The sequence below is a fragment of the Thalassophryne amazonica genome, chromosome 5 (assembly GCF_902500255.1).
Source record: "Thalassophryne amazonica chromosome 5, fThaAma1.1, whole genome shotgun sequence".
NCBI lineage: Eukaryota > Metazoa > Chordata > Actinopteri > Batrachoidiformes > Batrachoididae > Thalassophryne > Thalassophryne amazonica.
The window spans coordinates 90,002,442-90,029,474 of NC_047107.1; the positions used below are offsets into that span (position 1 = coordinate 90,002,442).

At 40.7% G+C, this 27,033-nt stretch overlaps 1 protein-coding gene across 1 annotated transcript; it reads left to right on the plus strand.

Annotated features, from left to right (window-relative positions):
- The first annotated feature begins 6,104 nt into the window (after positions 1-6,104).
- On the plus strand, positions 6,105-27,033 carry coq5 (coenzyme Q5, methyltransferase). Its single transcript, XM_034170856.1, has 8 exons — positions 6,105-6,321; positions 8,528-8,677; positions 8,777-9,001; positions 10,789-10,895; positions 14,154-14,242; positions 22,495-22,606; positions 26,562-26,747; positions 26,930-27,033. The coding sequence occupies exons 1-7, from the start codon at positions 6,120-6,122 to the stop codon at positions 26,661-26,663; spliced, it is 987 nt and encodes a 328-aa protein (XP_034026747.1). The 5' UTR covers positions 6,105-6,119; the 3' UTR covers positions 26,664-26,747; positions 26,930-27,033.

Consider the following 27,033-nt stretch of genomic DNA (forward strand, 5'->3'; position numbering starts at 1 on the left):
GTCCAGGCCCATTTGAAGCTCACCAGTGACCATTTGGATGATCCAGAGGAGGCATGGGAGAAGGTCATGTGGCCAGATGAGACCAGAATAGAGCTTTTTGGAATCAACTCCACTTACCATGTTTAGAGGATGAGAACAACCCCAAGAAAACTATCCCAACCATGAAGCATGGGGGTGGAAACATCATACTCTGGTGGTGCTCTTCTGCAAAGGGGACAGGACGACTGCACCATACTGAAGGGAGAATGGATGGGGTCATGTATTGCGAGATTTTGGCAAACAACCTCCTTCCCTCAGTAAGAGCATTGAAGATGGGTCATGGATGGGTCTTCCAGCATGACAATGACCCCAAACACACAGCCAGGGCAACTAAGGAGGGGCTCCGTAAGAAGCATTTCAAGGTCCTGGAGTGGCCTGGCTAGTCTCCAGACCTGAACTCAATAGAAAATCTTTGGATGGAGCTGAAACTCCAAACCTGAAAGATTTGGAGAAGATCTGTATGGAGGAGTGGACCAAAATCCCTGCTGCAGTGTGTGCAAACCTGGAAACGTTTGACCTCATTGGGTTTTGCATCTGTTATTCTAAATGTAAGCTGCTGATCCTTTCTAGAGTACAAACACACTTTGTACTCCAGAAATCATAAGTCATGAGGTTACTTTTCTATTTATTTATTTATTTATTTGCGATAGAATCAACCAAATATTGAAGCTTAAAGAGTATGTTACACCAAAAAATGTGCACAAATAATCACTAAAAACGATGAAATGTTGATATTTTAAAAAATCCTGAACAATAAATGTTTATGATTAGTGCGCAGGTGAAGGATAAACTACAGCTGTCTGAAGTCTGCGCTTTATTTCAGCCCTCAGCTGTGGCCATATTGTTGCTACGTCATCACAAGAACCGGACCTTCTGATTCAAGCCCAAATCAATTGTAAACACAGCGGCGGTCGAGCTGTTTTTAGACGATTTTCTTCTAGCATGGAGCTTTTTTAAGTCCAGTCTGAACATGTGTCTGAATAAGCTGTGGAGGACACAGCCTTTTGGTTTTGAGCCTTATTTAGATGACAATGAGGGAGACTAAACCTTGGAGGAAAACCTTCAGTCTGATAACAATGACGATATTGGCAGAGTTCAACTAAAGACCATTCCTCTACCAGGTCAGCCAAAGGGGAATTCCCCACTACCCAAGCTAGCGGGAACATCCTTTCAATCAGGACCCGGGAGCTTCATCCCGCTACAATTATAAAAAAAATAAAAATAATAATGCAGGCAATTTGGACATGCAGATGGAGATGATAAATTGTTTTTTGCCAGATCTTTCGTAGTAGTCAACTTGTAAAAAAATAGTGTGTTTTACCTTCTGTAACATTAGAAAAAAGTCATGAGGAAGTGTGGATTTTTTTCTTCTTTTTTTTCCTTTTTTTTTAGAAACAGGTACATATATTTCAAATCTGAAAAATGACACAAGGGACTGAAAATATCAGCTATTTTTAAAATAAATTTTGTTTCCTTCTTGAATACAGTTAGTGTACTATATGTTAGTAGCGTACAAAACATGCTATTATTAAATAAAACCATTCACACAAGGAGTTAATATAAAGTCTAACCTTTCAGTGAGATCATCTTCAGTCTGAAGAAAACATATCCACATGAAGCTTGAATTTGGAAAACAACATCTGAAAATAATTGAATTCCTTGTCCTGGCTGAAGAAAAGTCCTTTTGTTACACCGACAGCACCGACACAGGTGATAATCCGTTAATTGCGTCTGCGGCTGATGGTTCGAGTCTCTGCTGTGAACGGAGCCTCCTCTTCCACCGTGAGCCACTATGCACTGCAATTTAAAAGACTTGCAGCCCCTCATCTGCTCATAACATCTCAGTCTGAAATTATCCCATGATCCACAAAAAAACAAAATAAAATAATGTGAAAATAGTATGTTTCACCTCTGTGTGGAGTGGAGAAGCTGTATGACACCGTGCATGCGTGCTTGTCAATATAAGTGTTCCACCTGCCAATCAAAATGTTCTGCCACCCAGAATTAACCATTCTGACACATATAATACCATGCAGCACCAACCCGAACCACTCGATGGAAACGGGGCCGTCAGTAGCCTGTAAAAATCCATAAATGAATCCATAAATTACTGGGACTATTAAGATAATGGTTCTCAGGCTGATGTTACTTTGTTCCTCTTCTCCAATGTCGGGACTCGCCCAGAGGTTCCTGGTTTTTAGTGGGGTACAGTTCAAAATCCGAATATTTATCTCTTCAGTAACTGTGCACCAGGAAAGACCCATTCAGACCCAATCACTATCCAAATAAGTTTGAGAATTAGTCCATTTGACCACCGGAAAGCCCCTCCGCTTGGAGTGGTTCTGGTTCGACACGGCAGTTGTAAATAACAAAAATGGCATTGCCGCTCATCAAGCATAAGGAAAAGAGATGCAAACCAGCATGAAATGTGGCCATGAAGGCATTCAAATGTAAGTTATAGATTTTTTTTCAAATCCCAGGATGAATCACACCCAGGTTATGTGCCATCGATATTCACATTCCAGAAGGTCCTTAATTTCCAAATAACTACAAGGAAAAAACTAATTTTTGTGCAACGCCATGTTAGCGTGCAACTAGAACCACTCCACATGCACAACTGATTATGGGACCCTGAAGCTGTCTACTGACTAATGGTGGTGGAGCTTAGCTAAAAATTCCATAACAATTGCTCATTTTGTCAGAAAAGCACCAAATTTGGCACAAATATTCTAAATTAATTTGTGTTTATTTTCAGATGTCGAGGCATCCTAGAGCTGCCCCCTAATGACCTACAGGGGTCAATGAAGAATTACACAGGGGTCAAAATACAAAAATGTTCCAGTCATATTGAAAATATACCACATTATTTGTCTGATCATAAACATTCCAAAAAGGTATAGTTTGGACTATGTGTGACTGAATGTTATGGATTTATGCAGTAAAAACAGATGACAAAGGTCAACTTCACTTTGTACAGGGGTCAAAAGTTAAAGCTGCTCCAATTTTGGTAAAAAAAAAAAAAAATGATGCAAATTATTTGTTTAGTTAATAGAGTTTTTAAAAGGAATACTTTGTACCACCTGTCATGCTTAGTTATCACGCTACGTGATAGCACGTCATAGAATCCAATGGACATCAACCTTGTTTGACCTTTACTTTGGACACCAAAAATTCAACACAGTCAAAACTATTCTATTTAATATGTATATGTCGTGGACATGAACAAGCAAAGCAGTTTGTGGCTTTTTACAACAATGTTGTCTGGTTTGTGGCTTTTTCCCCACTGGGGCTGAATTTTTGTGCCATTTCCCGCTGTGCGGCACTCTGCTTGTGTTAATTCAGTTTTATCACTTTTTTACCAAAATTGAAAAAGCTTCAACTTTTGCCTCTTCGTTGACCCCTGTAGGTCATTAGAGGTTAGCTCTAGGATGCATTGACATCTGAAAATAAATATGACTTAATTTAAAATACGTCTGACAAATTTGTTGCTTTTATGAGAAAATGAACAATAGGTATACGAGGTCTGTCCGTAAAGTATAGGTCCTTTTTATTTTTTTCAAAAACTATATGGATTTCATTCATGTGTTTTTACGTCAGACATGCATGAACCCTCGTGCGCATGCGTGAGTTTTTCCACGCCTGTCGGTGACGTCATTCGCCTGTGAGCACTCCTTGTGGGAGGAGTCGTCCAGCCCCTCGTCGGAATTCCTTTGTCTGAGAAGTTGCTGAGAGACTGGCGCTTTGTTTGATCAAAATTTTTTCTAAACCTGTGAGACACATCGAAGTGGACATGGTTCGAAAAATTAAGCTGGTTTTCAGTGAAAATTTTAACAGCTGATGAGAGATTTTGAGGTGATTCTGTCGCTTTAAGGACTTTTCACAGTGCGAGACGTCGCGCAGCGCTCTCAGGCGGCGTCATCAGCCTGTTTCAAGCTGAAAACCTCCACATTTCAGGCTCTATTGATCCAGGACGGCGTGAGAGAACAGAGAAGTTTCAGAAGAAGTCGGTTTCAGCATTTTATCCGGATATTCCACTGTTAAAGGAGATTTTTTTAATGAAAGACGTGCGGGCGGATTGCAGCGTCGGCTCGCAGCCGCCGCGACGCTCCGCCACAGGAAAAACACCTCTGTTGGAAGCCTTAAGGACAAGTTGGAACATGTCCAGCTGATAAACAATTTCTCATATACTCACTCCACTGAAAGCCATCAAAAGCCGCCTGGATTTTAACAAATGGTTATCAACATGGAGGTGTTTTTCCTGTGCCGCCGCGTCGGCTGCGTCCCGACGCGCGGACCCGTCCGCACGTCTTTCATTAAAAGAATCTCCTTTAACAGTGGAATATCCGGATAAAATGCTGAAACCGACTTCTTCTGAAACGTCTCTGTTCTCTCACGACGTCCTGGATCAATAGAGCCTGAAATGTGGAGGTTTTAAGCTTGAAACAGGCTGATGACGCTGCCTGAGAGCGCTGAGCGACGTCTCGCACTGTGAAAAGTCCTTAAAGCGACAGAATCACCTCAAAATCTCTCATCAGCTGTTAAAATTTTCACTGAAAACCAGCTTAATTTTTCGAACCGTGTCCACTTCGATGTGTCTCACAGGTTTAGAAAAAATTTTGATCAAACAAAGCGCCAGTCTCTCAGCAACTTCTCAGACAAAGGAATTCCGACGAGGGGCTGGACGACTCCTCCCACAAGGAGTGCTCACAGGCGAATGACGTCACCGACAGGCCGTGGAAAAACTCACGCATGCGCACGAGGGTTCAAGCATGTCTGACGTAAAAACATATGAATGAAATCCATATAGTTTTTGAAAAAAATAAAAAGGACCTATACTTTACGGACAGACCTCGTATATGCTGCCCCACTTTAACCTGCTCTGCCAACAAAGAATGCCAACTTCAATATTAAAAGTGACACAATAGTCAACTGCTCCTGTTACTGTGGCAGGACCTTGGATTGAAAATGCAGGTTGAAATTCAGTTCCAAATATAGAGCTAATTTTTGAATTCCAGTTTTGTATTTTTAACAGCATATATCTGCTATGAATGTGGGTGAAATGAAGAAAACAGTGTTGTCACTGGTGACAATTGAAAAGTACATTATATAATTAAAATATACAGTAAAAAAAAAAAAAAAAAAAAAAAACTTAGGGGTGTTACCTGTTTGTGGTGAGTGAGTAGTGTCGCTCAAGTGCCCTTCAGTTTTGGGATCCAGCAAGTTTACACAGCTGGAAAAAAAAATAGCTTAGAATTTTTATATTACTTATATATTTTTAGATTAGAATTTCTAGAATTTTTAGGGTTTTTAAATTATTAATTTTGCTGCCATTTTAGCAGTAAAAATGTTACTAATTTTACTGCTGTTGAATTCAATATTCATGATGAATTAAAGGCATAATCTTTAAAATCTTTTGAGTGCCTCTGATTTTTTTTTTCAATTGAATGATTAAAACGTGTTTTTGTTTACGCAAATTGATTTTTTTTTTTCCCCACACAATGCATATTTGTGTGCGTGCAAAACTTTGTTTTATTTGCTCAAAAATGTATTGTCTCACACTCACTCACTCTCTCGCTCGCTTTTCCGGGTTCGGGTCGCGGGGGCAACAGCTCCAGCAGAGGACCCTTTGAGATAAAAATAAGCCCACACACACTTGATGATGAGAGTAAAAAACCCCTTTGTCTTCGCTGTGTTTTTATTCTATTTTATTTGAATTGATTTGATTCGGCAATAAAATTACAGAAGAATACATAAAAATACTGCCGAGGATAACACAAGAAAGCCTACAGTACGGATGCTTATTTACATTGTGGTCCTCGAAAAAAAAAAAGACATACACAAAAATAAAATACAATAACAGAAAAACTCTACGAAATATATTACGAAAATACACGAACCAAACAATAATACAGTAAAATAACAATCAATAAAAGTGATAAAGGGGTATTCTTGAGCAATACTTTTCATTCTAATTGTTTTATTTTATTTTATTTTTTTTTATTCTATTTTATTTTATTATTTCTATTTTTATAGTGTCGCGTGTGGATGACGCAGAGCGTCACGCCAAACAATAGGAAAACATGGCGGCGTCCGTCAGGTTGATGTTCTGGAGGTTCATTTCTTTTTCTCACTTAAATTCGAAGATTAACGTTGCTGAAGTTTCAGGTCGCTCTGTTTGCTGTCTCGGAGCTTCGGTTTGTCGTCGCTTTAGTGATGTTGCTGGAGAAAAAAGTACACATTTTGGTTTCGAAACTGTCTCAGAAGCAGAGAAGGCGAAGAGAGGTAAAGTTCCGACAGCATCCGAACACAACATCAAAACACACAAACACAAATCTGCTGATTTAAAACTGTTTGGCCGCCGGCTTCACAGACGTGACTCATGTACTGGAAACTATTTGCTCAAGCGACACTTTCATTAACTAAAACTTCTTCTTTCGGCTGCTCCAGTTAGGGGGCGCTATTGCAGATCAGTCGTCTTCCGTCTTACCCTGTCCTCTGTATCTTCTTCTGTCAAACAAACTATCTGCATGTCCTTCCTCAGCACATCCATAAACCTCCTGGCTTCCCTCTTCTCCTGCCTGGTGGCTCCATAGCAACATAGCTGGTCTCACTACTGTCTTGTAAACTTTCTACTTCACTCTTGCAGACATGCAGATATTCTTCTGTCACAAATCACTCCTGCCACCTTTCTCCATCCACTCCACCCTGCCTGCACTCTCTTCTTCACCTCTTTACCACACTCTCCATTACTTTGGACAGTTGACTCCAAGTATTTAAACACATCTACTTTCACCACTTCTAATCCGTGTAACTGCACTATTCCACTGGGCTCCCTCTCATTCTCACACATGTACTTAGTCTTGCTCTAACTGACTTTCATTCCCCTTCTCTCCAGAGCATATCTCCTCCTCTTTAGGCTAGACTCAACCTGCTCTCTACTCTTACTGCAAAACACAATGTCATCTGCAAAAATTATAGTCCATGGAGGCTCCCGTCTGATATCATCAGTCAACCTGTCCATCACAATTGCAAACAAGAAAGGACTCAGAGCTGATTCTTAGTGTAATCCCACCTCCACCTTGAATGAATCTGTCATTCCTACTGCACAGCTCACCGCTGTCACACTGTCCTTGTACATTTCCTGCACTACCCTCACATTCTCTGCCACTCCAGACTTTCTATGAAGGCTCTCAGTTGCGTCAAGCAACCCAGTTCAGTTGAATATTCAAGCTTCTCTACCACTCCAGACTTCCTCATACAATACCACAACTCTTCTCTTGGCACCCTGTCATAAGTTTTCTCTAAATCCACAAACACACATTGTAACTCCTTCTGGTCTTCTCTATACTTCTCCAGCAGTACTGAGAGTACTGTTGAGCCAACATTGCATCGTAGTGCTCTTTCTCTCCATGAAACCGTATTGCTGCTCACAGATCTTCACCTGTTTTCTAAGCTTAGTTTCTACTACTCTTTCCCATAACGTCATGTTGTGGCTGATCAACTTTATACCTCTGGAACCAGCACACTTCATCTCTACTCCTCGGGTGTCCTCTCACTTTTCAAGATTTTTTTTAAACAATCTGGTTAGAAACTCCACTGCCATCTGTCAGAAACATTTCCATGCTTCCACTGAAATGTCATCTGGACTGACTGGACTCTTCATCCTCTTCATAGCTGCCTTCACTTCATTCTTACTTATCCCTTGTACTCTCTGATTTACTCTCCACATCATCCAGCCTTTTCTCTCTCTCATTTTCTTCATTCATCAGCTCCTCAAATGTTTTCCTCCACCTTCTCAACACACTCTCCTCACTTGTCAGCACTTTACCATTTGTATCGTTTATCACCCTAACCCGCTGCACATCCTTTCCAGTTCTCTCTTTTTCTCCTTCCTTACTGTTCATTGTTTTGTACTTCTTGTCTTCTCTTTTTGCCTTATTATCTCCTTGTACTCCTGTCTACTTTCTTCATCTCTCCAACTGTCCCAATTTTTTTACCAACTTCTTCCTCCTTATACTTTCCTGAACATCTTCGTTCCACCACCAAGTCGCCTTGCCTTCCTTCCACTGTCCACATGTCACACCCAGTTCCTTCCTAGCTGTCTCCCTCACCATGTCTGCAGTATTTTTCCAGTTGTCCAAAACTGCTTTCCCTCCTTCCAGTGCCTCTCTCACCTGCTCACTGAATTTCACACAACAGACTTCCTCCTTCAGCATCCACCATCTGATCCTTATTTGAGCTCTGACTCTGTTCTTCTTCCTCACCTCTAAAGTCATCCTATGTTGTCTAGCTACACTGTCTCCTGCCACCACCTTACAGTCTCAGTTTCTTTTAGCTTGCATCTCCTACAAAGAATGTAGTCCACCTGTGTGCAGCTTCCATCCCACTTAGGACTGGAGGTGTGAAAGTGAGAGTCGTGACTGACCCCAGTAAGGACACTATTTTATCTTTGGTGAGTTGACGAGCAGTGTGCTCTTTTGCTTTTCAGTGTATAAGGTATTTGAGAGCGTAGCCCATAAATATGACATCATGAATGATGCGATGAGTCTGGGCATTCATCGACTGTGGAAGGACAAACTGCTGCACACAATGCACCCCCAGCCTGGTGCACGACTCCTGGATATGGCAGGGGGAACAGGTAAAGCTCTTTGTATCCCTTTTTTTTTTTTAACTTTCTTGAACATATTTTTTCATGCAGTCCCTCTTTATGATTCTTTGCAATGTTCCTCTGCTACAGGTGACATTGCTTTCCGTTTCTTGAACTACATTCATTCTCAGGAAGAGCTGCAGCAGCGAAGAGCAGTGAAGTTCAATCAAACGGTGTCATACAAAGAGGTGTACAACAGTGATGCTGTAGGGGACGAGGAGGAGCCCAGACAGTCCAGAGCCGTTGTCTGTGATATCAACAAGGAGATGCTGAAAGTGGGCAAGCAGAAAGCCGAAAGCAGGGGCATTACAGAGGGTAGGATTCTGAGCCAGCTTTCTCGATTAAAGTGTACTCATAATAGAATGTGTTTAATTAAGTAGAGTTCTTGCAGAACGTTCTATACATGAAGCCACATAACTTTTAAAAAAGGTGCTTTGAAGAAAATTTACTTAAAAATCTGGTGCAGCTATTGCTTTGTTTTGTAACTGAGGAATATTCTGATTAATTTGTTAGTGTGATGGGAAACAGTGCTGAAGATTTTGGATACTGTTAAGCTGTTTTGGACAGCATGCTTCTGCAGTGCAGTGTGAGCGTGAGGATCAGTGCCTCTGGACTGCAGGGGTGGAGGTTCCAGTTTTCAGAAAAGAGGACCAGCTTTTTTTCTTCTTCTTTTTTCAAGCATCCTGGAGAGCAAACGGGAGTTTGCCCATTCAGTTGGCATTAGATTCTTTTTTTTAATTTGTTTATTTATTTATTGGAATAGAGGGGGGAAGGACTGTGACTGTCTGTTGTTTCTTTTTGGGAGTTGTGGGAGTGTGGGGGTTTGTGGTTTGTTGTCATGAGGGATCATATCCCTGTATGGCTGCACTGAAACTTGTGACCAGACATTTTCCAAAATGTCAGACATATTCTCAGAGGGTGTTCCATTCTGTCAGGTTTGTACTCAAAACCCCTGGCTCCCAATCTGGGGTCTGAGTGCCAAAGTCCACATGGGTGCCGAGATTTTTTGAGATTCAGAATTATAAGTTGACTTATTAACTCAAATTATAACACACTTACTTGACAAAACTAATTAAAAAGACAACTTTTATTCTTGTGGGGAAGGGGAGCGGGAGGAGAGATCAACCTTTCTTAGGTACAGTTGCAGGGCTTCAGGGAAAAAAGGTTGGGAACCACTACCTTAATTTATTCTGGTTTGTGGTTTTCATGATAGATTCTGATGAAGTTGTTGAATATCTGCTGTGGGGGTCTCAGAAATGCTACTTTCCTTTTTGCAGATGATATACTGTAACTGTGATTGATTCCTTAAAACACAACATCCGATGGTCACCAGGATGTTTAGAGGTTGGGATGAGAATTGCAACTTCAAACCTAAAGGAACTCATACTCTTTTGAAAAATTGGGAATTGCTCAGTTTAGTAATCTCAAGGCCAAGGTTTTGAACCCCAAGAGCAGGTCTGGCCTGCGAGCAACCGTGAGCCCAATTTGTTGGCATGGAACTGCCTTGGGTCCTGGATGGCAACTACCCAGGCAGAAAACTGGCCCATCCCTGCCTCTTTAAAGTAACCTATCCATCTGCCACAGCTAGTTGAAATGTGAGTGTCCGCTTGTCCTTCTCCATCCACTCGGGTCCTCAACACTCAAGCACCTGCATGGTGGAGAAACGCACCACATGGCCAAAATGTCTCAGCTGACACTTTGTCACTATGCAAGTAATACTCCTGGTTTGAGTCTACCTACGTAATTGTTTGTTTGACACAAAGTCAATCCAGCTGTACCCAAGTATACTCTAGAGAGTCCTGGTACCAAAGACATCCAGGTCCCCTTTATGTCACTGGTTAGTGTCCAAATCTCACAGCCATACAGTTGTAGTCATGTGAATGTGTGAGCACATTGTTGTCGAGCGTCTACAGAAATAACATGAGTGAGCAGGAATTATGAAAGTTTAAAATGAATTGCAGTTTAAACATGAGTTACAGCTACATTTCTGTCCTAATGTGTGAATGACTATTAAGGTTCAAGTACAGTGCCTGAGACACTTATTTTGTTTCATTGTGATAAATATGAGTGTCTGAGTTTGTGTTTGTTTCCTCGTGTATCAGGCCTGTCCTGGGTAGTGGGGGACGCGGAGGAGCTGCCATTTGATGATGATCAGTTTGATGTTTACACCATCGCATTTGGAATTCGCAACGTCACCCGTGTCGATCAGGTAACTCAGCAGAACACTGCTACAGCAGTGACCACTGGTGACAATAAACAAAGAAGAGAAAACTGGTTTTGTGAACAGAAATTTTCCTGATTCAATCTGGTTCTGGTCTTTATGACCACTAACAGAGTCAAGGATTCACCTCCTTTGAAAAAATTGGTCTCCTACCAACCTATAGTGCCTTGAAAAAAAAGTAATTCAGGCTTCTCAATATAAAATTTTTTAAATTATCCTCCTTTAACTCAAACTCAAAGCAAATCTCTACAACTTTGTTATAAATTAAATAAAAATGTAAAAGCCAAGATGATGGGTTGCACAATATACGTAAATCATCAGTTTCACTTCCAGTTCAAGTCATGGATACATGAACTAACCCTGACCCAAGTCACTGAATATGTCTTAGACTTATAATGACAAAATACAAACAGTATGGCACTCTATGGTAAATCTGTGTGGAGTACACAGTTCACAAAATCTGAGTGACTGTGCAAGAAGGAGAAGAGAGGAAAGCCACTGAGACACCCAGACAACCCAGAAGTTATAGGCTTAAAGTGGCTGTGATTGGAGAAATTGTGCACAGTGTTAGGGCCCCTTCACACATAACATGATTGAAGCCAACTAGCGCACGATGAGGAATTGCATGCCAGTCGTGAAAAATCGGAGCTGCCTTTAACGCCTTGTACACCTGTCGCTACAACTGTTTGCACACACCAGTGGCTGCAAGACAAAGTGTGCGCTGTGAGGGGCCATTTGATCCCTCTCGCGGCAGGTATTGGCCAAATTCCAGGTGACACACATGAACATCTAACACTGCTTGCTTGACACATAGAAAATGGGTGGACCTTCGCCCTGTCTGCACGAAAATAGTGAGCATGCGGCCACATTTGAGCTGGTGATGTTTATGTACAGATGGGGAGTGGCCAGCCACATCTGAGCGCACACAGCACAGCAAGCCACCTTTCAGATGATCACTGGCCCGAGACTCGCTGACAGCTGGAAATGATGGTTCAGTGCACACGATGTGTAACATTAAAAACACAGAGACCGCAGCCAACGCGCCGCAGGACTGCAAGCCAACAGTGTGACAAATATGGCACTTTCAGTCACGTATCACCAACAATACCTCATAACAAATGCCATTTTTTCAGTTATTACTGCGAAAATGAAAAACTTCCTCTTTATCTTCGTCTAATTTCTCTCTTTTTTTAAAATATGTTTATCTCCTTGTTGAGTTTAGGCATTTTGCGCTCTTCTTATAGACAGCAATGGTACCGCAATGGTATGGTTTCTGCCTGGTACTCACAGCTTTTGAAAGTTGCAGGTACGAATCCTGTGGGTGTCATGTACAAGTATTTTTTTATTTTCTGTTTCTCCACAGCAGCTCGCGATGTGGTGCAACATGTTCCAGCTGGTTTTTATTTTTTTCTTCTTCTCCACATCAGCGGCGCAATCTGGTGCAACATTTTCCAGCTGCTCGTGCTGTGTTCATGTATGCTCGTGCGCGTGCTCGAAACCGTCGCTGATGTGTCGTGCATGCCTGTGCAACCGTGCGTCCCTCACGACAGCAGGTGGAATGTTTTGTGGTTACCCATTTTATGTTTGGTTTGTGGATTTTCTTCCGGTCTTTCGTGTTATGTGTGAAGGGTCCCTAAGTTTTGCATTTTGCATTTCCAGTTATAGCTTCATAGTGGAGTGCAGTGGAGAAGGATTTTCTTTCAACAAATAGATCAGATCTAGGCTTGCATCTAAGATGTACCTTCTAGCAAATTGTAGCTGAACTTTCAGGTCTTCTTTTTAAGGAAATCCTCCTCTGTACTTCATCATGAAGCTGTATAACTGAGTGTGCACAAAATAAAAAATAAAAGGTTTTTAGCAAGGTGAAGTCCAGATTGAAAAGATGTTCCTGCTAGCTTGGCTAGCGGGGAATTCCCTTTTGGCTGACCTGGTAGAGTTTTGGTCTTCAGTTCGAGCAATCTGGTGTTCAAATCCCACCGCCGTCCCGGACACATTGGCCTTCCGGTCACAGGTTGTATCAGGAAGTGGACAGTAAATAAACTTATTAAAAAGTGTAGGGTGGGGCGGCATGACTGGATGAGTCGAGCATTTTTTTTAATAGAAGTAGTAATCCTGAGACATTTACTGGGGTGGTCTTTTAATAATCTGGGGTAAATTTAAAGCATTTTGGGGTGACTGTTACATATGTCACAGAAGTTGAAAACCAGCTGTTTCAGGAAAAAATGTTTAGCAGGGCATTTACTGTGAATGCAGTCATACAATTGTGGGACTTTGGGGAGGTTTAAAATGAAATGTTGAACATATGAAACTGTAAAAGGCAGATAAAAACTGATTTTTATATCATGATCCCTTTAGTAATTCTTATTTGAAGAAGAGTTTAATTTGAACTATTTTCAAATTTGTATCTTGAGTTTTAACATTTGAATAAAATATTCCATGAGTCATTTCAGTTACATAACATAATGTGAGTTTATAAGATTCAAACGTTGCAAACAGCACACTCTAGGATTTGTCACAAATATGAAGCATCCCTTTAAATTTAACAGTTTTTGATGTTTAAATTTTGCTTTAATATAGTTAAAATTATCAGGTCGTGCGGTGCATCAGTTTTCATCATTCAGTGAGACGATGTTCTGAGCATTTGTTTCTAGTATTTCTTATTTTGTCGTATCTTTGGGTTAGTGTTACTGTATGTGCTCTCCACATCATTTTGGACAACAAGCTTGTATGTTAATGTGACCTGGTGGCATAAGCAAGTAGTACGCTTGACTCTAAAGGAGAAGCCCCCTGGTTTGAGGCCACCTTCTCCTTCATCTGGAGTTGTGGGTGGAAAAACACCTGGCATAAAACTCACAGCAAATCCACATGCAAACCCATACTGCTAAAAAACAGAAGAATCTCCAGACCACAGCGGGGAGCAAGATTGATTTATTTACATAAATGGCAGCCTTTCATGATTCTGTCATCACAGAATGTTGCGATTAATCATGCAGCCCTATCCAGGAGCAGATGGCTTTACATTTTTGGCTTGAGCTCCATGAAAACATGTACATCAAATATTCTGAAATAATTTGGGGGGTTAAGTTTGCACTCTCATTGCCGATCTAGTTTTGCATTTCTGTGATTGCTGAAATATCTTTTATCTTGATGTGACTCTTATGTCGTGATGTGGCGGTTTCATTCATATTACAATGTGCATGTGAGGACTTACTTCTTTTGGCCACATTGTCTTTGTGTTCCATTCAGGCACTGCAGGAAGCTTGGCGGGTTCTGAAGCCTGGAGGCAGGTTCATGTGTTTGGAGTTTAGCAAAGTGACAAATCCTGTACTGTCAAGGTGAGACGGTGTCTTCAAGTCACACGAGGAACATGTTTTCTTTGTTTATGGGGACTTTTGATGCCACGTGAGATTGAAGTCTTTGTGATAAATGCTGCTTTTTTGTAAATGACTTTACACGTCCCAAAATGAATAAAACATTTGTCTCACATAACACATATGTCATGTCCTAAATACTCTTATTACACACTTGGTGGTTACAAACTGGTGGTTTCTGGTGGTTGGCTCTCACTGCAGTATTGTATCACTTCCTGTTCCGGAGCACAGCGGTGTTTTTCTGTATCTGTTAGCTGTTTAATCTGCGCAGTTAGATTGATCTAGTTATCTAGATTACGATTTGTTTCCCAGTGTAATCTTTACGTGCCTTAACTAAAGCACTCCTTCTGCTGAATCACCTCTAAATTATTTACACATTATTCACTTTGCGTGTTTTTAGGAATCCGCTAGCTTAGCGTAGCTACTAGCTCTTAGCCGATTTAGCATGGCGGCTTCTCCTGTCTCTCCCGCACTTTTCTGCTCTGGGTGTGAAATGTTTAGTTATTCCTCGGCCTCCTTTAGCAGTAATGGTACTTGTAATAAGTGTAGCTTATTCGTAGCTTTGGAGGCCAGGCTGGGCGAATATGGAGACTCGGCTCCGCACCGTGGAAAATTCTACAGCTAGCCAGGCCCCTGTAGTCGGTGCGGACCAAGGTAGCGTAGCCGCCGTTAGTTTCCCCCCTGGCAGATCCCGAGCAGCCGGGAAAGCAGGCCGACTGGGTGACTGTGAGGAGGAAGCGTAGTTCTAAACAGAAGCCCCGTGTACACCGCCAACCCATTCACATTTCTAACCGTTTTTCCCCACTCGGCGACACACCCGCCGAGGATCAAACTCTGGTTATTGGCGACTCTGTTTTGAGAAATGTGAAGTTAGCGACACCAGCAACCATAGTCAATTGTCTTCCGGGGGCCAGAGCAGGCGCATTGAAGGAAATTTGAAACTGCTGGCTAAGGCTAAGTGTAAATTTGGTAAGATTGTAATTCACGTCGGCAGTAATGACACCCGGTTACGCCAATCGGAGGTCACTAAAATTAACATTAAATCGGTGTGTAACTTTGCAAAAACAATGTCGGACTCTGTAGTTTTCTCTGGGCCCCTCCCCAATCGGACCGGGAGTGACATGTTTAGGCCGCATGTTCTCCTGAATTGCTGGCTGTCTGAGTGGTGTCCAAAAAATGAGGTGGGCTTCATAGATAATTGGCAAAGCTTCTGGGGAAAACCTGGTCTTGTTAGGAGAGACGGCATCCATCCCACTTTGGATGGAGCAGCTCTCATTTCTAGAAATCTGGCCAATTTTCTTAAATCCTCCAAACCGTGACTATCCAGGGTTGGGACCAGGAAGCAGAGTTGTAGTCTTACACACCTCTCTGCAGCTTCTCTCACCCTGCCATCCCCTCATTACCCCATCCCCGTAGAGACGGTGCCTGCTCCCAGACTACCATAACCAGCAAAAATCTATTTAAGCATAAAAATTCAAAAAGAAAAAATAATATAGCACCTTCAACTGCCCACAGACTAAAACAGTAAATGTGGTCTGTTAAACATTAGGTCTCTCTCTTCTAAGTCCCTGTTAGTAATGATATAATAATTGATCAACATATTGATTTATTCTGCCTTACAGAAACCTGGTTACAGCAAGATGAATATGTTAGTTTAAATGAGTCAACACCCCGAGTCACACTAACTGTCAGAATGCTCGTAGCACGGGCCCGGGGCGGAGGATTAGCAGCAATCTTCCATTCCAGCTTATTAATTAATCAAAAACCCAGACAGAGCTTTAATTCATTTGAAAGCTTGACTCTTAGTCTTGTCCATCCAAATTGGAAGTCCCAAAAACCAGTTTTATTTGTTATTATCTATCGTCACCCTGGTCGTTACTGTGAGTTTCTCTGTGAATTTTCAGACCTTTTGTCTGACTTAGTGCTTAGCAGATAAGATAATTATAGTGGGCGATTTTAACATTCCACACAGATGCTGAGAATGACAGCCTCAACACTGCATTTAATCTATTATTAGACTCTATTGGCTTTGCTCAAAAAGTAAATGAGTCCACCCACCACTTTAATCATATCTTAGATCTTGTTCTGACTTATGGTATGGAAATAGAAGACTTAACAGTATTCCTGAAAACTCCCTTCTGTCTGATCATTTCTTAATAACATTTACATTTACTCTGATGGACTACCCAGCAGTGGGGAATAAGTTTCATTACACTAGAAGTCTTTCAGAAAGCGCTGTAACTAGGTTTAAGGATATGATTCCTTCTTTAGTTCTCTAATGCCATATACCAACACAGTGCAGAGTAGCTACCTAAACTCTGTAAGGGAGATAGAGTATCTCGTCAATAGTTTTACATCCTCATTGAAGACAACTTTGGATGCTGTAGCTCCTCTGAAAAAGAGAGCTTTAAATCAGAAGTGTCTGACTCCATGGTATAACTCACAACTCGTAGCTTAAAGCAGATAACCCGTAAGTTGGAGAGGAAAATGGCGTCTCACTAATTTAGAAGATCTTCACTTAGCCTGGAAAAGAGTCTGTTGCTCTATAAAAAAGTCCTCGTAAAGCTATGACATCTTTCTACTCATCACTAATTGAAGAAAATAAGAACAACCCCAGGTTTCTTTTCAGCACTGTAGCCAGGCTCACAAAGAGTCGAGAGCTCTATTGAGCTGAGTCTTCCATTAACTTTAACTAATAATGACTTCATGACTTTCTTTGCTAACAAAATTTTAACTATTAGAGAAAAAATTACTCATAACCATCCCAAAGACGTATCGTTATCTTTGGCTGCTTTCAGTGATGCCGGTATTTGGTTAGACTCTTTCTCTCCGATTGTTCTGTCTGAGTTTATTTTCATTAGTTACTTCATCCAAACCATCAACATGTGTGTTAGACCCCATTCCTACCAGGCTGCTCAAGGAAGCCCTACCATTATTTAATGCTTCGATCTTAAATATGATCAATCTATCTTTGTTAGTTGGCTATGTACCACAGGCTTTTAAGGTGGCAGTAATTAAACCATACTTAAAAAGCCATCACTTGACCCAGCTATCTTAGCTAATATAGGCCAATCTCCAACCTTCCTTTTCTCTCAAAAATTCTTGAAAGGGTAGTTGTAAAACAGCTAACTGATCATCTGCAGAGGAATGGTCTATTTGAAGAGTTTCAGTCAGGTTTTAGAATTCATCATAGTACAGAAACAGCATTAGTGAAGGTTACAAATTGATCTTCTTATGGCCTCGGACAGTGGACTCATCTCTGTGCTTGTTCTGTAGACCTCAGTGCTGCTTTGATACTGTTGACCATAAAATTTTATTACAGAGGATTAGAGCATGCCATAGGTATTAAAGGCACTGCGCTGCGGTGGTTTGAATCATATTTGTCTAATAGATTACAATTTGTTCAGGTAAATGGGGAATCTTCTTCACAGACTAAAGTTAATTATGGAGTTCCACAAGGTTCTGTGCTAGGACCAATTTTATTCACTTTATACATGCTTCCCTTAGGCAGTATATTAGACGGTATTGCTTAAATTTTCATTGTTACGCAGATGATACCCAGCTTTATCTATCCATTAAGCCAGAGGACACACACCAATTAGCTAAACTGCAGGATTGTCTTACAGACATAAAGACATGGATGACCTCTAATTTCCCTGCTTTTAAACTCAGATAAAACTGAAGTTATTGTACTTGGCCCCACAAATCTTAGAAACATGGTGTCTAACAGATCCTTACTCTGGATGGCATTATCCTGACCTCTAGTAATACTGTGAGAAATCTTGGAGTCATTTTGATCAGGATATGTCATTCAAAGCGCATATTAAACAAATATGTAGGACTGCTTTTTGCATTTACGCAATATCTCTAAAATCAGAAAGGTCTTGTCTCAGAGTGATGCTGAAAAACTAATTCATGCATTTATTTCCTCTAGGCTGGACTATTGTATTCATTATTATCAGGTTGTCCTAAAAGTTCCCTAAAAAGCCTTCAGTTAATTCAAATGCTGCAGCTAGAGTACTGACGGGGACTAGAAGGAGAGAGCATATCTCACCCATATTGGCCTCTCTTCACTGGCTTCCTGTTAATTCTAGAATAGAATTTAAAATTCTTCTTCTTACTTATAAGGTTTGAATAATCAGGTCCCATCTTATCTTAGGGACCTCGTAGTACCATATCACCCCAATAGAGCGCTTCGCTCTCAGACTGCAGGCTTACTTGTAGTTCCTAGGGTTTGTAAGAGTAGAATGGGAGGCAGAGCCTTCAGCTTTCAGGCTCCTCTCCTGTGGAACCAGCTCCCAATTCAGATCAGGGAGACAGACACCCTCTCTACTTTAAGATTAGGCTTAAAAACTTTCCTTTTTGCTAAAGCTTATAGTTAGGGCTGGATCAGGTGACCCTGAACCATCCCTTAGTTATGCTGCTATAGACGTAGACTGCTGGGGGGTTCCCATGATGCACTGTTTCTTTCTCTTTTCGCTCTGTATGCACCACTCTGCATTTAATCATTAGTGATCGATCTGTGCTCCCCTCCACAGCATGTCTTTTTCCTGGTTCTCTCCCTCAGCCCCAACCAGTCCCAGCAGAAGACTGCCCCTCCCTGAGCCTGGTTCTGCTGGAGGTTTCTTCCTGTTAAAAGGGAGTTTTTCCTTCCCACTGTAGCCAAGTGCTTGCTCACAGGGGGTCGTTTTGACCGTTGGGGTTTTACATAATTATTGTATGGCCTTGCCTTACAATATAAAGCGCCTTGGGGCAACTGTTTGTTGTGATTTGGCGCTATATAAAAAAAAATTGATTGATTGATTATTACACACTTGTATGACAGCAATATTTGTTAAAATGCAAATTTTACTAATAATACTGAACACCCCAACCACATTGTCATTGGACAACTGGGCATGTGAGAAGAAAACTTTTTACTTCTCCTTCTTTGCAAGGATGCTGCCCCCTTAGACCTTAAAAGTACTTGCTGTTGGTACATTTTACTCTGTGTATACAAACACATCAAATAACACAGTCAGAAAGCATTATAAAGCTGGATTTTGCTGTAATTGTCTGCATAAAGTACATGTCAAACAGAATTCATAGTAACTCAGAGCACCTGTATTAATTTGTGCACTTCTGTGAACAGTCTGTAAGTGTACACCAATCAAAACAAAGAGTTACGGAGACTGCCATAAACAAAGCAATCTTTAGTACTCATTTTTCTGAGTGTTTCTGATAGTGTTTATGTCACTGAGCAAACACCCCAGTGTGCTCTTGAATGGAATGTAGACAAAGTGCTGCTCACATAAGTGTGACGTCATGTCATAACTCATTTTTAAAGTGATACTATTAATTTTGATGCACTCAGGGTAAAATAATTAAAAGAATTGGGTACAGTACTCTGTACAGAACACAGATCCTGGTGGCTCATGTACATCCGTGAGCCGGTAGAAAGTCCATATCTCCTGAAAATAAAGTATTCCTGACTTTTTCCAATGTAAGAAATACGGCTGCATTTTCAGGCAGCCTGTAAAAAACAGCATTGTGGCAGAGTCTCAGACACATAAACACACAGCCAGTTAAAAGAGCATCATGGAGAAGTTCACGTGCGCGTTGATGGTGTCAGTTATAGGGATTAAAATGGCATTGTCCTCTGGTACAGAGAGCAATTTTGGCACAGATCAGGATCCAAAATCTGACAGACTCTCTCAAAAATTAAAAGTGTTGGGGGTAAAGTGTGTTGTCTCAGTACAGAGCGTACTGAATGAAACGAGAGGCAGCTGGTAGGAATTCCTGAAGCTCCTAAAAATAACATATTCCCATCTTTTTGCAATGTAAGAAAAACATGGATATTCAGGCAGCCTGTAAAAACAGCATTTTGGCAGAGTTTCAGCCACACGTCCAAACAGCCTATTAAAAGAGCATCATGGAGTTTTACGTGCACGTTCATAGTGGCACTTATAATGGGATTAAAACAGCATCCTGCTCCACAGACTCGGAACACATCTAGATTGGAAGTTGGACAGATTCTCTCAAAAATTAAGAGTTGAGCACTGAACCAGGTGGTGTACACGAAAGTTGTGCTCATCCCTGAGCTGGTAAGAAGTCCTGAAGCAAGTGTTTTTCGCAACTTTTTCCAAGCATCTGCTCACAGGCCCACAGATCTGAATGAATGCAGTAGTTTTATGATCTGATGTTGCAGTGTTCATTTCACCCCATCTGTTCACCATTGTGCCGCTTAACTGTGTTTGCTCGGGCTGACGTCACCCACCGAGAAATGCCAATTGAAACGTTTTCTGAAAATATACAGTTGTATGTAAAGGTTTGGGCACCCCTGATGATTTCCATGATTTTTGTTTATAAATCATTGGTTGTTTGGATCAGCAATTTCAGTTAAATATATCATATAGCGAACAAACACACTGATATTTGAAAAGTGAAATGAAGTTTCTAGGATTTACAGAAAGTGTGCAATAATTCTTTAAACAAAATTAGTCAGGTGCATAAATTTGGGCACCCCAACAGAAAAAAATACATCAATATTTAGTAGATCCTCCTTTTGCAGAAATAAGTCTCTAAACGCTTCCTATAGCTTCCAGTGAGAGTCTGGATTCTGGGTGAAGGTATTTTGGACCATTCTTCTTTACAAAACATCTCAGGTTTGTTGGTTTCTGAGCATGGACAGCCCGCTTAAAATCACACCACAGATTTTCAATAATATTCAGGTCTGGGGACTGAGATGGCCATTCCAGAATGTTGTACTTGTTCCTCTGCATGAATGCCTTAGTAGATTTTGAGCAGTGTTTAGGGTCATTGTCTTGGTGAAAGATCCAGCCCCGGTGCAACTTCAGCTTTGTCACTGATTCATGAACATTGTTCTCAAGAATCTGCTGATATTGACTGGAATCCCTGTGATCCTCAACTTTAATAAGATTCCCAGGACTGCACTGGCCACACAGCCACACAGCATCATGGAACCACCTCCAAATTTTACTGTAGGTAGCAAGTGTTTTTCTTGGAATGCTGTGTTCTTTTTCAGCCATGCATACCACCCCGTGTTATGTCCAAATAACTCAGTTTTAGTTTCATCAGTCCACAGCACCTTATTCCAAAATGAAGCTGGCTTGTCCAAATGTGCTTTAGCATACCTCAAGTGACTGTGTTTGTGGCGTGTATGCAGAAAAGGCTTCCTCTGCATTACAGAATCCCCTTGTGCAAAGTTCTCTGTATAGTTGAACGATGCACAGAGACATTATCTGCAGCAAGGTCATGTTGTAGGTCTTTGGAGCTGGTATGTGGGTTGACTATGACTCTTCTCACCATCCTTCGCTTCAGCTTATCTGAGATTTTTCTTGGCCTGCCACTTCGGGCCTTAACTAGTACTGTGCCTGTGGTCTTCCATTTCTTCACTGTGTTCCTCACAGTGGAAACTGACAGCTGAAATCTCAGATAGCTTTTTGTATCCTTCCCCTAAACTATGATGTTGAACAATCTTTGTTTTCAGATCATTTGAGAGTTGTTTAGAGGCTTCCATGTTGCCACTCATTAGAAGAGATGCAAAGAGGGGAAACATTTGCAAATGTCCCCTTTCTCATGATTGGATTCACCTGTGTAAGGAGGTCAAGGGTCAATGAGCTTACCAAACCAATTTTGTGTTGCAATAATTAGTGCTAAATGTATTCAAATCAATAAAATGACAAGGGTGCCCAGATTTTATGCACCTGCCTAATTTTGTTTAAACATTTATTGCACACTTTCTCTAAATACTCGAAACTTCATTTCACTTCTCAAATATCAGTGTGTTCATCTGCTATATGACATATTTAACTGACATTTCTGATCCAAACAACCAATGATTTATAAAGGAAAATCATGAAAATTATCAGGGGTACCCAAACTTTTACATACAACTGTCGCTGCTGACTCGCTGAGCGAGAGGTTTAATTAGCAGTAAAGTACATCAGTGACCACTAATCATGACCACATGTGCACGAATAGACTCACAATCACAAATACTTTGATGTTGTGTTGCTGAGCAGCATGTTACATAACTTGCGACGTGGCCTTTAATGACGTCAGACACACCTGGAATGGACAGTTGTTTTACATTATGTAGGAAAGCGTGCACTTTGGATTTTGGAGGTGGCATCACTATGTTTGACTCAGGAATTGTGTCACAATAAACTCTCCCAGGACCCTGCTGGTAACACGTATCACACTTCATTCCTCAGACTTTATGACGCTTATAGTTTCCAGTTGATCCCAGTTATGGGAGAGGTGATCGCTGGTGATTGGAAGTCCTACCAGTATCTTGTAGAGAGTATTCGCAAGTTCCCCGACCAGGTGAGAATGTTTATTTTTTTCCTCTCTCTCTTCCACTTACAGCTGTTTTAGGTTCCATCTATTTTTCTGTCAAAGCATAATCTGACAGATCATGAGATATTATTTTGCAGTGTAATTGAAGAAGCTGTCCACCACATCACCCATCGTTAATGCTTTTTAGATGTTAAATTGTGGTCCTAATGAATAGCTGTGTTGTAGTGTTGTATCCTGGATTAATTTTTATTCTGTATTGTAGTTTTTAATGTGTCGTATTTCACATTTAATTTTGATCATTTTGTATTTAGGGAGGATCATTTGTAAAATGAAGTGACATACGTGGGAATGGAAAATCCTACAGTTCCTTAAACGGCCACCTGAGACTGGATCCAAAAGCAGTCATAAAACCCGGATTGAAATGTCCAACATTAGAGAAGAAATAAACATGTTTAGAGCCTGGTACAAAAATCGGTCATCAGGTTATCAGGAAGAGGGAAACTATTTCCCTCTTCATGATAACTGTATGGGGGTTAATTTTATAAGTAATCAGTCTCCAATATTTTAAGCCATAAATTTATAAATAATTAGGGGTGTGGTCACTTTGAGTGACTGGCAGTGTTTGCCACTGAGTCCTAATTGTGGCTAGCAGTGGCTGCTAGCTGTTCTTTCTGAGCATTTTATTACAAATATCTAATATGGCTTGTGTGCAAGGGTACAATTTAGAACTAGAAATTGGGGGGACAAAGTGCGAGGCCCGCAGGGCCAAAGCCCATAGGCCAGGGTTTCTAGATAAGCTCAGATGCATTCTGAGCATCCAGAACAGTAATTTTAATGTTTTGAGAAGACCATAAAGTGGACACCATGTGACTTATGCAATTTGAAACTGTGGATATAAGTACGTTATTCTGAGAATAGCCAGCATTGATTTTATTAACCTGGTGTAAATAAGGTATCACCACATGTGTAGAACTCAAAAAGAATGACAGGTTGAGTTTTCATTAAAAAAAAAACAACTGCAATGTGGTAAAATGTATTCATAAATATGAAAGAACAGGCTCCTAATAATTAACTATCGCATACTGTATTTTTTTTTTTCTCAAGATTTGTTTTTGCATAAGTTTGAAAAAACAACAGATCATAAGTTTAGGATAAATTACTTATCATGAATTTAATTTTCGAAGTGGCACCAATGAGAACACTCATACTGAACATAATTTCTCTTGCATAGACTGATTTTGGAGATCAAGCAATAATTGCAGATGGGCTTTCTGAGGTCCCAGACAGCTTTTCTGATTTCCTTTGCCAACTTTGAGAATTTAGTAAATTAGCATATGATCCATTGATACTTAGGTGTAGACACTAGTCCCTAGAGGCAACTATTTTTGGTTTCAAATCTGGGCAAATGCAGTCCCAGAAAATTCCCAATGTGACAAACAAGAAACAGGTGTTGTAAACAAGTCAATGCTGCTAAAAATACAAACTTGCAGAAACAAAGATACTATTCTGACATGGTTTTGCACATAAGACTGACATGGTTTGCACTTAAGACTGGCATACGATACGATACGATACACTTCATTGTCCCTTCTGGGAAATTGTCTTGGACTCCAAGAGCTGCACAAGAAAAAGTAAAACTGCCATGACATAATTACATGACTCATAAATATTACAGAACTTAATACACACATCAGTCATACATACTGCACATCCCTAATACACATATCCAAATTGCACATACCCTATTACACAGCGGTCTCCCATAAATAATTCATGCATATTGCACACATCCCTAAAAACACATACCCCTATTGCACAGCCATCTCCCACATATGGTTAAGGAAAATACTAACAGTGAATAAATAACACTAAAATTACAATGCCACCATGTCATTAACGCACAATCCTACTACCTATCCCAGGAACCTTATTTAAGACTCTAATTGATGTGGGCACAAATGAGTTTTTAAAGCGATTCAATTTGCACTGAAGGGCTCTGTATCGCCTACCAGACGGTAGGAGTTCATACTCAGGATAGAGGATGTGGGAAGGATCTGACAAAGCTCGCTGTGCTTGTTTGAGAACAGACTGTTCATACATGGACTGCAGGGAAGAGTTTCCCGTCCTCCCTACAACTTTCATAGCAGTCTTCACCAGACGAGCAAGCCTAGATTTTAACTGGACAGAGAGATTACTGTACCAAGATGACATCCCATACCGGATAATGCTTTCCAAAACAGCCTGATAAAACAAAAACAAGATTTTCTGATCAACCCCAAACGCCCTGAGTCTGCGCAGAAAATATAACCTCTGCTGTAAACGAGAGCATAAGTTGTTGACATGCGTTTCCCAGCTGAACTGGTATCTAAGTAAATGCCTAGATACCTGTAAAAGCTGACCTGATTAATTTCTTCATCATGGATTACCAGAGGGGTATGATCACCAATAGCATGTTTCAAGTACACACATATATGTCAGAAGGTTGGGGGGGGGCATACCATATTCTGTCCCCCCCTGGTTGAAAAGGTGGGGGGCATGTCTCCCCCATCCCCCACCAAATTGCGCCCATGCTTGTGTGATTGTACTAACAGACTACCTAAGAAATCTGTGCTCCAGTATTTCTGTTGAGTAATTTTTTCATTGTTTTTGTGCTATTTAATTTGTACAATAGTGTTCAGAATAATAGTAGTGCTATGTGACTAAAAAGATTAATCCAGGTTTTGAGTATATTTCTTATTGTTACATGGGAAACAAGGTACCAGTAGATTCAGTAGATTCTCACAAATCCAACAAGACCAAGCGTTCATGATATGCACACTCTTAAGGCTATGAAATTGGGCTTTCTGCACATCTTTTATTTAACAGAGGGACTTTGCAAGGGATTCTTGCAAATAAATTAGCTTCACACAGGCGTCTTCTAACTGTCACAGCACTTACAGGTAACTTCAGACTGTCTTTGATCATCCTGGAGCTGATCAGTGGGTGAGCCTTTGCCATTCTGGTTATTCTTCTATCCATTTTGATGGTTGTTTTCTGTTTTCTTCCACACATCTCTGGTTTTTTGTCCATTTTAAAGCAATGGAGATCATTGTAGATGAACAGCCTATAATTTTTTGCACCTGCGTATAAGTTTTCCCCTCTCCAATCAACTTTTTAATCAAACTACGCTGTTCTTCTGAACAGTGTCTTGAACATCCCATTTTCCTCAGGCTTTCAAAGAGAAAAGCATGTTCAACAGGTGCGGGCTTCATCCTTAAATAGGGGACACCTGATTCACACCTGTTTGTTCCACAAAATTGACAACTCACTGACGGAATGCCACACTACTATTATTGTGAACACCCCCTTTTCTACTTTTTTTTTTTTTTTTTACTAATAGCCCAATTTCATAGCCTTAAGAGTGTGCATATCATGAATGCTTGGTCTTGTTGGATTTGTGAGAATCTACTGAATCTACTGGTACCTTGTTTCCCATGTAACAATAAGAAATATACTCAAAACCTGGATTAATCTTTTTGGTCACATAGCACTACTATTATTCTGAACACTACTGTATGTTACAACCATAAGCCAGTTCTGGTCATAATTTTTTAATGCCCACACCCACACCACCTATCAATGAAAACCAAAATATGCAAAATTCAACAAAATGAAGAAAACAGCTGGAGCCCGTTCCATAAAACAGGATTATGAAATAAGCCAAGCTTATTTGGTAATCCTGTTTTATGGATCGGGACCCTGATCTTTAGCTTGTTCAGTCACTCTGATGGGGTCATGTTTAGGCTTCCTTCAGACTTTGGTGGAGTCCAGCATTAGCAATATGGCTACATCCACAGCCATGTCATTTGAGATTCAAAACTGCTCTTCATAAAACCTATTTTGATGTCACAGAGGGTTTGTCCAGTATGTGTATATATTTTGCAAATAATAAACACATTTGATGAGCATTCTGACTCAGTACTGCACTGATTTTGTTCTGCAGGAAGTCTTTCGAGACATGATTGAGGATGCAGGTTTCTGCTGCGTGCGGTTCTACAACCTGACCGGTGGAGTGGTGGCTCTGCATTCTGGTTTCAAGCTGTGAATTGCACTTCCAACACCTCCCCTCCAAGGATTTGAAGCTTTTCTGACAAACTGACTTTTTCTCTTTGAAAGACATTGCTACAGTGACAAAATACATCATCAGTGTACATATTTTATTTGTATTTTCCTGTTGATGGATCTTCATTGTCCATTATAACAGCAGCACTTTACACCATTCTTAATAAACGTCAGTATAAACCCCAGAGTAAAGATTTTCTACTCTTCCAAAGTTTTCCCAGGTAGGATTTAGTTTTTCTTCTCTTTGGAAATAAATACCATTTTGTGCATGTGAGAGTGGTTTGGCTGATGAGGACTTTATGTCTGTTGTTCTTTAGCTCAGGCTGTGAGTCTGCAGGTCTGTGCTGCGTTCA